Genomic DNA, 13,885 nt, shown 5'->3' with positions numbered 1-13,885 from the left:
CAATGTAGGCTGTGGAAATGGACAGACAGACAGACAGACAGACAGACAGACAGACAGACAGACAGACAGACAGACAGAAGTGAACCAACTGCTTAACTCCACTTTTGCTTCACTCATGTGGGGTAAAAATGTGTTATACTCGTACCACCACCCCTCCTGCACCCCCCCTCCCCCGAACCAAGATCTCCCCCAACCACCAACACAATTAAAACCCCTTCCCTCCCCGCCCTTCAACGATATTAAGAAATTCGACGTCGCAATGTTGACCAGCATGCCTCCACCCACATTATTACATCATTATACATACTTGTAAGTAGTATGATTTAAATCCCTTCAACTGTTCTCAAGTATCACATTTTTACCAACATGACATTTGACCTCTTAATGCCAAAATCTAATCAGTTCATATTTGCATCATAATTTATATTTATACCAAGTTTGGTCAAAATCACCTCACTGGTTCACAAGTTCGCACGGTAACAGAATTCTTCGTAAAAGGACCTCTGACCTTTGACTTTTAACATCTTGACCCCATAATCTAATAAGTTTATCTTTACATCATGATACATATTTGTACCAAGTTTGACACATATCCTTTCAGCTGTTCTTAAGTTATCGCAGTAGCAAGAACCTATTATGGATTGTTGGACTGACGGACAGCTGGACGGGCAACCTAAAAACATAATGCGTCGAGCGATTTTGTCAGTGGGGGCATAACAATAGAAATAATGAACATCCCCAAGTGGAGTTGATTTGGGAAAGACATGTCATTGCTACATTTTTGTGCCACAGGTGAAATCAACTTCCACATTCGCTTCAATCTGACTCTTCCCTCCAGGTCTTCAAGACAGATATTCACCACAATCTGAGATCACCCCCCATCCAAAACCATGACCTTTTCTACCCCCATTATCCCTCCCCAAGCACAACTCTTTTCAAGAGTGCAGTTTTTTGCTTCCTGACAGTTTGTGGCAGCATCCATCTTGAAAACACTCGGTATCCGCCCCAACCCTCATTAAGGGTGGATTAACTGAACTTGGGGCCAGGGCCTAATTTTATTTGGTGGGCCCGTTTTGCATTTAGGCAAAAAAGTTCCATCTTGGTTTTGTTAGACCACAATACGTTTTAACACAAGGCTTCAGAATCTCAATTGGAACTCAAGGTGAGCTTTTTTGAGTGATGCCCTCATTCTTGCCACCCTACCATACAGGCCAAACTTGTGGAGTGCTTGGGATATGGTTGTCACATGCACACAGTGACCAGTCTTTCCCATAAAGTCATGAAGCTCTTTCACAGTTGCCATTGGCCTCTTGGTAGCCTCGCTGATCAGTCTCCTCCTTGCTTTGTTATCTAGGCAGGGTCTTGGTGGTACCATACACCCTCCAGTTCTTAATTATTGTCTTGACTGTACTCCAAGGGATATTCAAGGCCTTTGAAATATTTTCAAACCCATTCCCTGATCTGTGCCTTTCTACAACTTTATCCCAGAGGTCTTCTGAAAACTCCTTTGTGGAGTTTCATTGTGAAATGCATCACCCATCAGAGGAAACCAACAGGAACAGCTGATTTTAGTCTGAAATAATCAGAATCACTACAATTTAACACAGGTGGAGGCCAATTAACTTGGGGTGTGATTTTGAAGGTGATTGGTTACACCTCAGCTCATTTACAATTGATATAAGGAGGGTGTTAACTTATCCAACCAAGATATTGTAGTTTTGCATTTTTACCCCGTGGGGTCTTTCATCCCATGGGATCTCAGCGCCGCTCATGTTCTCTCTTTTCTTGTGTACAGTTCATTTGAACATCTATTTCGCCATTATTCATGAACAGAATTCTATGAAAATTGACAGCCATGTACTAGACACATACGTGCAGGCAATAACTGAGCCCAAAATGCGATTCTGTCCCTTTGGGCCGAGGAACGGTCCTTTCGGCCCATTTTTTAAAAATTGCTATTTCTTGGTTGTTCGTAAACGGAAGCGAACCAAACTAGACAGGTATATTCGAGAGACCATTCCCCAGGCATTAACTGAGTGCAAAAGTACGATTCCAGCCCTTTGGGCTGAGTAACGGCCCTTTCGACCTATTTCCTTAAAATTGTTATTAAAACAATAAAAATTAAATGTGCTGGGCGATGCCCAACGCAAAATTAAGTTGCAAATGATGATATGAAACTAGCCTCACTCTTGTGAGGTGTTCAAGTTTCTTTTTCTGATGCGATGAAAATCTTACCAAATTTCAAAACTATCTGACGTCCGTGCTATCGCTCACCTGAGAGTTGTACGAATGAACTCCCACGGGGTATGGTCGCAATTCGAACTTGTTAATTAATTTTCTGAAATTTGGAGATTTTGTTTTGCACTTAGAAGTTGTGGGTTACGATGTGTAAATATAGGAATAAAAAGTCTGATTGAATGCAATTTAATTCCAGGCTATAAAGGCAACAAAAGGTAAAAATTTTGAAAGGGGGTGTAGACTTTCTCTCGGCACTGTATGTACACAATAAATCCCCTTTAAATACATGTAATAAGTTATTAGTTGCTTCCCGATCACTAATTGAACCCTATTGTTTTTACATTAAAACTTTATTAAATGAACTGTTTTTAATGAAAAATGAATGGATCAAAGTTCAAAAGACCGAAACATGGTTATGAAGTGGAATGTTCATATGAATGGATGTTTGGAAACCAGGGACTATCAGTATAAAGCCAACCATGAGTTGAACCTGGCAATTGCCCCGTACCGTATGGCCTGGATGACACACATTCGATGTGAATGACATTGTGTAGAAGCCTGGTGTTGACTTAGTGGTGAGGGTGGTTGGCTTGGGATCTTAGGGTCCTGAGTTTGAGCCCTGTTTGCTGCTGAATTAACAACAGGTGGGGTTGACTCAGCCTGTCATCCTTCTGAGGTCAGTGAAATGAGTACCAGCGTATAGGGGCACGGCATTAGCAGCATAGTAATGCCCCAACAAAATGACCGCTACTTAGCAGCCAAGCTGACAGGTGCAAGAAGAAGGAGACATAGTCTAGGACTCAAGGTGATGGAGAGTCAAATGATGTGAAAATTAAATGAATTGCCTTCAAAAAGGATAAACATAGTACCACTGTTTCCCTCTTTGCCAATGTGTGATTATTCTAAGAAATTATTTTTAAAAATCAATCCAATCCAGATTTATATTTTGTGGGGCTCCTTATTCGGTGCTGAAGAATGAAGACGGGGGTGATTTTGTTTTCTGAACTGATTAGGGGACCCCCTCAAGTGTGGGGCTTGAGGTTTCAGCCTCAATTGCCTGAATGATAATCTGCCAGCTGCCATCATTCTTCCCCACATCCTTATTTGTTCATGGTGCCGGTAATTACTCATCTTCTCTTCATCGAAGGACACCATGGGATCTTGAATATTCACTGGAATAATAGTATCAGACAGGACACCCAACTTCGCGTTTATCCGAGGGACAGTGCACTCTGTGATGCAATGTCCTGCCTGCGAAGCCTCAATTCAGGACTTTAGAGCCGGGATGACAATCAAGCCCAGGTAAGACAGCTACCTCTGTGCTACCTCTGCACCATCCTGTCAGCCCCATAACGACTCAACACACTTTGAAAAATAAAAATATGAACCATTCCCAGTTCACAACAACTGCAATTTGAAACATACTGACTTGAAAGAGTCCTTCAAATCATAGAAGAAAAATCAAATGTAGAAATGGAGTTCAACGCACAAAGAAACAATGACAGGATTATTCCCAAGATCTGAAATATTTCGAGATATCGGTAATTCCAAATACATTAAAGGCCGTTACGCATTTATCATAGCAGCAGGTGTTTCTGTCAAAACATCAAAATAAAGAGATAAAGCATATACTGTACATGAGAGAAATAGAATGCAAGCAAACAGACTGAAATGATGAAATAAACCCCACACCCCTTCCTCACGGGATTCAAGTCAGCGGTACACCACCACCTCAGACCATCATCCATCCCAACACATGATCCTTTCTATCCCCCATTGACTCTCCCTGATGTGTCCCCATCTACTTGAAGATTTCTCAGTTTCCTTGCCCCTCCTCCTCTTGTTCACCCACCCCCATTGCTGCATTCGTTGGTTGTCCAACCTTGAGTGTATTATGTTATGCCCTCTGCCGCCTCGCTTTTCCATGAGCCTTGACGTTGGAGATTAAAAAGTTGTAATTATAATGAATGTATGAACGTCTTATGTGTATCATTAGTGCCCATCATCAGATGAGCCACTCACCTGGTGGAATTAATCAATTGGTAGAATCCTCAGCTAACCTATCTCATCGATACAAGGCAAAGCAAAATAACAGGTGAGAAAGAAAGGTTGCCCCAAAGAGCAATATTAACTGACATTGTGAAAAAAAGAGGGTTCTACAAGTCACAAAGCATGGGCACAGACAATGGCAAGGAAGAGCATTAAAATCGGAAACCCATGAATAACAATCAAAACGACAGGTTACGGCAGTGCAGTAACTTATTATCCAAGTTTCTTGATGACTTGTAGTTGTTAAACTGTTAGGTTTTGAGGGAAAATGATCAAGACTAACAATGACTGACATTTGCATTTGCTTCAAAGTTGGAGAGTTGAACAGACACTGGAACTACGGGGAAAGAAAAAAAACAAATCTCCCTCACAAGAACGGCACTTGATAGAGCACATACTGTACCTCCGCCAGGCTGAACAGTTTACGTTTGGTATCCAACTGATAGGCCACATCTGCATCAGGGTCTTCACCAAAATCGAATCAGTTCGTCCTTGTCGCACACTCAACCTGTCCACCAGGTTTCGTCTAAATCTGTCCACAACCTTTTGAGATATCGTCCTCAATAACGTTTTTGGTCCCATCTCTCAATGATGAAGAATCACAAATGGAATGAAAAAAAATCTCGTTGCTGAAACATACACCTCTAACATACCTCTATCATAACAACATAACCTCTATCCACCTTCGGTGGTGGAGGTAACGACGCCAGTGGTCCGAAAGGACATGGCTTCCTCACTTACCATATCGGCATACCAGACAACATTGCAGTGGTCCCCAACAATTCACCCACCTCGTCAAGGAAAAAAATAGTGAAAAAAACGCATTTCTAAACACAGGAGACGATCTGGGCACACCGGGAGTCATTTCAATTTCTTGTCAAGCCCACACATTTGGCTTCACGGCAAACCGTGCCTGAAGGTAGCGCGGCGCTGCGCATGCAACTGGCGGTTACAGGGCAGATGCCTGGAGAATCTGGAGAACTGAATGTTTCGTCGATATCCGATCTTGGTTCATAAACAAGAAGTTAAAGGCCTTGGAAATCCCTCCAGCCTTTTCTCAATAATTGCTATTTTCAGCAATGTGGCAGAGAATTCAAAATTATTTTCAACAATCTCATTTGACAAGGGAATCTGTCACAGTAAAACAATCCGAAATAGCGCCGCATGCACCTTAACGGTTCATCGGCCCATCACCCACTTCTTCGTTGGTCACAGGACGTGCCACAATTTGTCTTTTCCTGACTCACTATGCGTTAGTGAGATGGTGGTCAAGTGCACTCACCTCCCGGCAAAAACAAGTTTGTGTAGGACAAACTAAGGCTCACCTCGGTTGACAATGACAGGTGTTCAGTTTGTAAATTACGTCATGAATTACGTTTCCATGAGTTCACCAATATCTGTTCTTAATCACCTGGTCGTGATAAAGGCCAAACAGTTGGACACTCCACCCATCCATTGGGACCATACTCTGTGCAGAGCATTGGTGCTGCCTAAGTAGTCTCCTTGGCTATTGGGCACAATCCTGGATGGGTCGCCACTCCGACACAGGATACCAGCAAGCTGGCACTAATTTTGCTGACCTCAGAAGGATGACAGGCTGAGTCAACCCCACTTGGTATTAATTCAACAGCCAACAGGGATTTGAACTCAGGATCCGAGGATCCCAAGCCCCCCCCCCCCACCCAAACCATTAAGCCAACACCAGGCATATATTTGGACAATGGCTGTTGATTAACCAATAAAGATGGCCCATCGACTCCCGGTGGCGGCCACCATGAACTCACCATGCCCTGAGTGCGGTGCCTTTTCCGTAACCCTTCTCCAGCTTTCTCCAAAGACACAACATATGCCACCACAGTCAGCAAAGTTTCCCCAGGGACCACAACCTTCGCTTCAGACCATGTGACTCTCGCTGTTGTCCAATCAGCTTCTTCCACAGCCACATTCTGAGGCACTGATGTGCATACTATGAAAGAAATTACAGGCATCAATTAAAACTGTTCTCGGAGCCATGCATAATTCATAAAGTACACGTGTACACAACTGGAATTGTGACAATGGATGGACATTAATGTTGCACCACAGTCAAAGTGACATTGATTCAATAAGCTGTTATCGACTCGATTACACACAAGAGGCATTCAGAGTGCATGTATATATATATATATATATATATATATATATATATATATATATATATATATATATATATATATATATATATATATATATATATATATATATATATACACTAGCGGAGTATGCTTACACATTGTAAGCAATAACGAACCGTTCCTCCCAATTGTCTCGGGTTGGTCACCTGCAATATTTTTTCATTTTTTTTTTCATTTATTTATATTTTCATTTTGGGACGCTTTCAATTCATTTAATCTAATCTATCGGCACATCGAAGCTGATACACCAGGAAAAAAAAAATCAGAACTATCGGAAAGCCTCCTTCAATGAAAACATCCAAAACAAGCGCAGCCTTGTGCTCACTGCTCATTAATCCCATTATGTGCTGCCTTTTTTGGCTGCTGGTTGCATCATTGGCTAGGGGTGCAGCGATGCCGCTGATGCAGTGCCCCGATTACCAGTATACTGGTGCTAATTTCGCCAACCTCAGAAGGATGACAGGCTGAGTCAACCCCCTGGTGTTAATTCAGTGGCCAACGGGGCTCAAATTCAGGACCCAAGGATCCCAGGCCACCACCCTCACCACTAAGCCAACACCAGGCTTTGCTCATCAATTATAATTGAACAGGCAAACAAATACGATATGTATATGTGGGAAAAATTACGCACCCAGACGGGAATTTTTCCCACATGTACATATTTGTTTGCCTGTTCAATTATAATTGTATTACTCCGCCCCCTGTCGTGAATAATAGCGGTCGTGGAATTGTCCCCCCCCCACGGGGGAAAGACCCTCGCATGGACAGGCCTTCGTTGCTCCTCTGGTTAGCAGTGAGTTCCTCAATTATAATTGTATTACTCCGCCCCTTGTCGTGAATAATAGCGGTCGTGGAATTGTCCCCCCCATGGGGGGAAAGACCCTCTCATGGACAGGCCTTCGTTGCTCCTCTGGTTGGCAGTGAGTCCCAGAAGCAGCGGGGGAAAGAGAGTGGCATCTCTATATGTGGGAGAATTGCATGCTCAGCTGGTGGGTCACCCAGATAGCTCAGCTGATGGGTCACCCAGATAGCTCAGCTGGTGGGTCACCCAGATAGCTCAGCTGATGGGTCACCCAGATAGCTCAGCTGGTGGGTCACCCAGATAGCTCAGCTGATGGGTCACCCAGATAGCTCAGCTGGTGGGTCACCCAGATAGCTCAGCTGATGGGTCACCCAGATAGCTCAGCTGATGGGTCACCCAGATAGCTCAGCTGATGGGTCACCCAGATAGCTCAGCTGGTGGGTCACCCAGATAGCTCAGCTGGTGGGTCACCCAGATAGCTCAGCTGGTGGGTCACCCAGATAGCTCAGCTGATGGGTCACCCAGATAGCTCAGCTGGTGGGTCACCCAGATAGCTCAGCTGGTGGGTCACCCAGATAGCTCAGCTGATGGGTCACCCAGATAGCTCAGCTGGTGGGTCACCCAGATAGCTCAGCTGATGGGTCACCCAGATAGCTCAGCTGGTGGGTCACCCAGATAGCTCAGCTGATGGGTCACCCAGATAGCTCAGCTGATGGGTCACCCAGATAGCTCAGCTGGTGGGTCACCCAGATAGCTCAGATGGCAGTGCACTAGTATGGCTCACCAGGGGACCTGGGTTCAATTCACAAAATTCCCCACCTCAATGTGTAATTTTCCACACATACAGCAGGTATATATTTTTCTTTTTTAAGCTTGGTTGAGGAAATCATATTTTGAGCCAGTAAAAGTGCTGATGAAGTGACAAATACATCCTGTCCAGTTGGTAGCTGTAAGCTTCTTTTTCAAGACCTTGAATCCCGTTGAATCTTCAGAAAAAAGTGAAAGCATTTTCACACGCTTATAATCCACACCAGAATAAAAAGAACCAACAGCACTTGTGAGGATATGATCATTTCGAGTTAAAATAGTAACTATTATGTACAGTTAAAACAAATTTTGTACCAGGGTTGGTAGTTCCCCAAAAACGGTCTAGTCTCTTCTAAAAGGCATTCATTTATGGGACTTGAAGGATGGAATCCAGGGGTCTGTTCCAGTTGTATTTGTGATTCTCTGCCTGAAAAGGTGTCATCTCTTGCTCATTATACATTGTTATTTATACAAGGAACTTTGGTACAGGGAGGAGCCCATTCAGAGATAAGAGGAACAGGAGGAGGTGAAAGGTATTTGAGGGTAAAAAAGATCATAAGTATAGATGGGGGATTACCTTAGATGGAGGTGAACAGCTATCTTGAAGCACTGGGGGGAAGATTGAGGTTACAATGAACAAACTGAGGAAGTTGATTCCAGAATGAGGTGGGGGAGGGGGGGAGCAGAGCATGGAAAAAGCAGAGGTTGCAAGACCAGGAAGGAGGCAGTAGAAGACAGAGAAACTAATGACCCATCTGCGATGGGAAAATGATAAGCCCAGAGACTTAGCTTCATTGTGAGAGGTTCCAATCATCACGATAGATTGGAATCATCTTGAAGGCCTTGGTTTTCATGGCATCAAGCTGAACAAGGTGTGTGACAGGAGTACCAGCCCAGAAAGGGGAGCAGTACTCTATTAAGCTGCAGATGAAAGCCTTGTAGGTGGATAGGAGTTTAGGTGTGCTAAGGAAGGACTTTACACAATGCATGGTGCTCAGTCAGTGACTCGCTTTGGAGGCCAACTTAGAAATTGTTCTGTCCATGAAAGATCGTGGCTAATAGTGAGACCCAAGTGTTTGACTGACCAAACTTGTTCAAGAGGATGGTTGAGAAAGTAGATGGAAGAGTTTGCCATATTGCCTCTCAAGAGAGAGAGAGAGATTGTGAGATTTGTCTGAACTGAAGGACATATTCCAAGTTTTTGAGCAGCTTGTGAAATTGTCAAGTTCTAAAGAGACAGAAGAGGCTGTCGACTGCACATCTGAAGGATGAGGGATCTCATGGCAGAGGGTGGAGTCATCAGAAAATAGATAAAGGAGATTTTCAGAGAGATCGTTGATGAAGATTAGGAATAGGACTGGGCCCAGAACACTGCCTCGGGGGACTCCAGCCTTAACAGGGAGAGGAGATTAAAGGATTCCATTAAGAGCTACATGTCGGCTTCGAGAGTCGAGGAAGTCAGTAAGCAATGTGTGGAGTTGGATGCCATAGACAAAGAGTTTGGAGAGTTAGGTGGGTTGGTGACTGCATCAAAAGCTCGAGATATGTCTTGAGAGACGGTTCTGATCTCATGTCTGACATTGAGGGCCTCTAACCATTGTTGGGAGAGTAGGAGCAGCATGTCCAAGGAGGAGTGACCTAGTTTGAATCAGAATTGGTGATCTGAGATGATACCTATTGGAGAAAAGGAAGGATTTCATATCAACTGCGATAATGGATTCCATGACCTTGCTGATGATTGGAAATAAGATGACAGGTCTATAGTTAAGTGGATCTGTTTTTGCACCTTATATATAATGCAGTGATGTTGGCGGATTTCAAGCAGATGACAGATAACCTGAGGGCAAATGATAGTGTGATAAGTGAGGAAAGAGAATGTACAAGAGCAGCAGAGCAGGTTTTTAGGAAATGTGAGCTTATGCAATCCTTTCCAGTTGCAGAATCAGAATTAATGGTTGCCAGAAACTTCTCCACATTCTCAGGCGCAAAAGACAGACTCTTGGATCAGTTGGTATGACTGGGTAGGGGTGGGTACAGAGAGTGAGGGGATGGGGATGCAAGATTTAGAAGTAAACACAGAATTGAGTCATTCAGTCTTCTCACAAGTGCAGACGGCTCTGGTGCCATTTAAAGAGGGGGAAGGGTTGGAGGGTGAGCTTACTCCGGAGACATACTTAACAATGTGCCACCAGGTTTTAGAGGAGGGAGACAAGTTTGAAAGTTCATTCTTGAGGTTGGCCAGATGTCGTTTTCTGGCTCTCCTGAGAGTGGATGCACACTTGTTGTGGGCTTTGTGGAATGAGCTGAAATTGCCTTCGGTCAGATTTACTTTCCAGGAAGAGAAAACAAATTGTATCAGAGCAACTGCCTCATCACAGGATTCAGTGTTTCATTGGCAGGAAGAATGGTAGCATAACTGAAGACGACATGGGATGGATCTATTCACAAGAGAGAGTCGGTTTTTGTGGAAGAATTACCAGGAAGGTGAGTCTGCTGGAAAGAGGCAGAATAAAGCGATGAATTTAAATGAAAAAGTGAATGTGTTGGATGGACTGGCTGCGAGTGCGAGTGCTTTTTTAGTGGGAATGAATCATCCTTCCGCATTCCCCCTCCAACACTACTACCACCATCAACACAACATCATCCAACGTAAATAAAACACACATTTTCTGTATACTGTACTGTCATTTATGTATTTTAATTATTACCTCCACCACCGAGGTGAAGGAGGTTATGTTTTCACCCCTTTCTGTCTGTTTGTTTGTTTGTCTGTTTGTCCGCCTGTCTGTCTATCTGTCTGTCTGTGTGCAGGATATCTCAAAAAGTTGCAGACGGATCCGGATGAAATTTGGTGGGCACGTTGGGTGTGTGACCACGCCGAATTGGCTCGATTTTGGTGAAGTTCTGAATCCGGATCTGGATACGAGAATTGTTTAATTTTTAAAGTGATTCTTCACCATTGAGAGATGGGCCAAAAACGATATATAGCATGATATTTCAAAAATGTATTGAGCCCGATATGTTCTCGTGGATCAGGCATTACATGGAGGAGGTATGTGTTCTACCGAGTGCCCTTCTCGTTGTTCATATATTTCCCCCCTACGTTGAGTCTGACCTGGGAAACTAAACGCCTTTTCCCCATTAAACAAGGTATCTGTATTTGTGAATCGTGCATTTGCGAGGTTTTGCAGGAACATTATAACCATTTTGCAGAACATTTTGCAGGATGTCCCAGTAGATGGGACATCCATTTTAACATCCATCGGAGGGATGGCACACACATTGATCAATCGGCCTTATCATTAATTAATCGAAACTCATAAGGAGATCATGAGTACTGGAGATGACTAACTGTATTTCAGCTTCACTGTTATACAACTATAATCATGGATGGATTGGAATGTATATTCTGGAATGCTTGCTCGAAATCAAGTTTTCGTTCAAGGGAAAAAAAATGTGGAAGCGATTCAGATGGAACGAGCAGTAAGGATCGAGTGCCTGGAACATCGCCGAGTGAATGAACTCACAAGACCATGACACACAGTAAGTGATCAATACATCCCTGTTGTGGTGTCAGTAATATAAAATTGGTCCAAAGTTCAAGCGGAGCAAAATATTACAAAATGTAACCGAAAAAAAAAATCTGCTCCCATGTTTCCATTATACATATAACTTTCACAAATACTACATATACAAAATGACAATACATCCTGACGCCTGTTCGTGCCAAAACAAACATCATCAAAATATGTAAACGTCATTAAAAACAAAAGATTTGACACAAATTTGAACAATATTTTAACAAGGGGATGTGATCAAGATGTTCAAGATAATGAAGGGTATGGGCAAAATAAATGCAGAAGAGTTTTTCAACAGAATAGACAGTGATAGCACCAGGGGGCATATCCTGAGAGTAAAGATGAGAGTTAGAAGAGTATTCAGGCAAGTGTCTTTCACTCAGAGATTATAATTAATGTATGGAATGATCTACCAAGAAAGGTAATGGCAGCTGAAAGAGTAGATAGGTTTAAATTTGGTATTAGATTGGAACTGAGATGCATTGGAGATAGAAAGGTGCAGGGATATTGGCAGGAATTGTTGGGAGCTTGCGTGTGGATGGGTGATGGTTTCTGAGGTTCGTGCAGCACAGGCATGATGGGCCGAATGGCCTCCTGCGTCAAAGTTCCTTGTATATCCTTGTACGATTTAAGTGCTTTAATGATGCATGTATGTATTGATAAAATAAAACAAAATGGCACCTGTGGAGAAAGGCTACCTGTCTATAAAGGCCACATGATGACCGTTTCCCTTGGGTGGTTATGTTGTAGTTGGGTTTGATTGTGCATACTTGTAAATCCATCCATCCATTGGGACCATACTCTGTGCATAGCGTTGGTGCTGCCTAAGCAGTCTCCTTGGCTATTGGGTACAATACTGGACGGGTCGTGACTCCGACGCAGTACACCAGCAAGCTAGCACTCGTTTTGCCAACCTCGAAAGGACGACAGGCAGAGTCAACCCCACCTGGTATTAATTCAACAGCTGAGTGGGATTTGAACTCAGGATCATAGGATCCCAAGCCCACCACCCTAACCATTAAACCAACACCAGGCATATATTTGTAAATCAAGCTCGTTTCAAATGGCACTGATAGAGGCGTTTTGAGAACTTTGGGGTTTGAATGACAAAAAAAAACAACAAAAAAACAGAGAATTCAGAGGCCATCTTACATACCTCGTGCAGTGTTCAAGTATCTAATCCATTTGAAACAAAATAAGGTTTGTGAAAGTCGCATAAAAAAGCCATTGACGCAGTGTCTTTTACACAACCTTATTTAACATATAATATTAGTTATTCGTGCTTGTTGTTTGTGTCCTTTATGACATCTTTAAAAACAGTAAGTTTCCTGTTTGGAATTGTTTTCAATTTGGTTTGACTGCCAGACAGGCAGACAGAGGAGAAAAATCATCTCACTCCTCTCTCTGCATGGTCATTCACGGCAAATTCAGAGCCAAAGTCGTGCAAAACTACTAGTTTCCTTTCTGATCATGTTCCGATTACCTCTCAAAATATAACATTAACTTGAAATTAAGTTGTTCCTCGATCATAAACTGACGTTTGTGGATGCACGGACAGACAAACAGACAGAAGTGAACTTTTAGGGAGGTTGAGTATTGATGGGTGATTGTGCGCATGTGTACGGAGTGCTGTTGGTGGGGGTCTTGTCATGGGGTGTGGTGTGGTTGATGTTGTTTGTTTTTAACCAAGCCCATGCCCCCTCCCTTGTGGGGAAGAAGAAAAAGAAGAAAAAAAATACGAAAACTTAAAAAAGAATAATAATAAAAATAGAAATAAAAATTAATTAAATATATCTTTTTTAATTTTGCATTTATTTCCTTGGATCTTGTGTTTATAAATTAGTATGGTGTTCACGCAGGCATGAAGTGCTGAATGGCCTCCACCTGTTACATTTCTTTGTAATTGCTTAACCCCGCGTTTCGCTTCACATGCGTGGGGTGACCAAGTATACAAGATGATGAAATGAATCAAAAAAATATATATCGACCATACAATTCGATGACAGTAACTACACAGAAATAATAACAATGACACTCGATGTGTGCAAGCTGAATGGGTTCCGCAATATGAGAACTGACCCAATCTCACTGTTAGAAATCTATGAGTAAAGGCAGCATTGACCCATCAGTCAGCACGATGATTAGCGAGCTGAACCCGCTGCATACAGCAAAACACCTGCATAGACTACGAAACGCAAACGACAAGTGGGAGTTTCAAGCCTTCAAGCCTTCAAGCC

At 43.0% G+C, this 13,885-nt stretch overlaps 1 protein-coding gene across 7 annotated transcripts in view; it reads right to left on the bottom strand.

Annotated features, from left to right (window-relative positions):
* The window catches only part of LOC147008802 (receptor-type tyrosine-protein phosphatase gamma-like), a 732,556-nt gene that overhangs the window by 284,267 nt on the left and 434,404 nt on the right, over positions 1-13,885 (bottom strand). For all 7 annotated transcript variants that reach the window (XM_085863992.1, XM_085863997.1, XM_085863993.1 and 4 more), the window contains one exon: positions 6,072-6,253. In XM_085863992.1, the coding sequence (XP_085720118.1) occupies positions 6,072-6,253 (182 nt within the window). The remainder of the gene's footprint in view (positions 1-6,071; positions 6,254-13,885) is intronic.

The sequence above is a fragment of the Eptatretus burgeri genome, chromosome 18 (assembly GCF_056783735.1).
Source record: "Eptatretus burgeri isolate ZD-2024b chromosome 18, Ebu_testis_v1, whole genome shotgun sequence".
Lineage (NCBI taxonomy): Eukaryota > Metazoa > Chordata > Myxini > Myxiniformes > Myxinidae > Eptatretus > Eptatretus burgeri.
The sequence above is the reverse complement of the archived record's forward strand: the minus strand, read 5'-3'. Positions and strand labels throughout refer to the sequence as shown.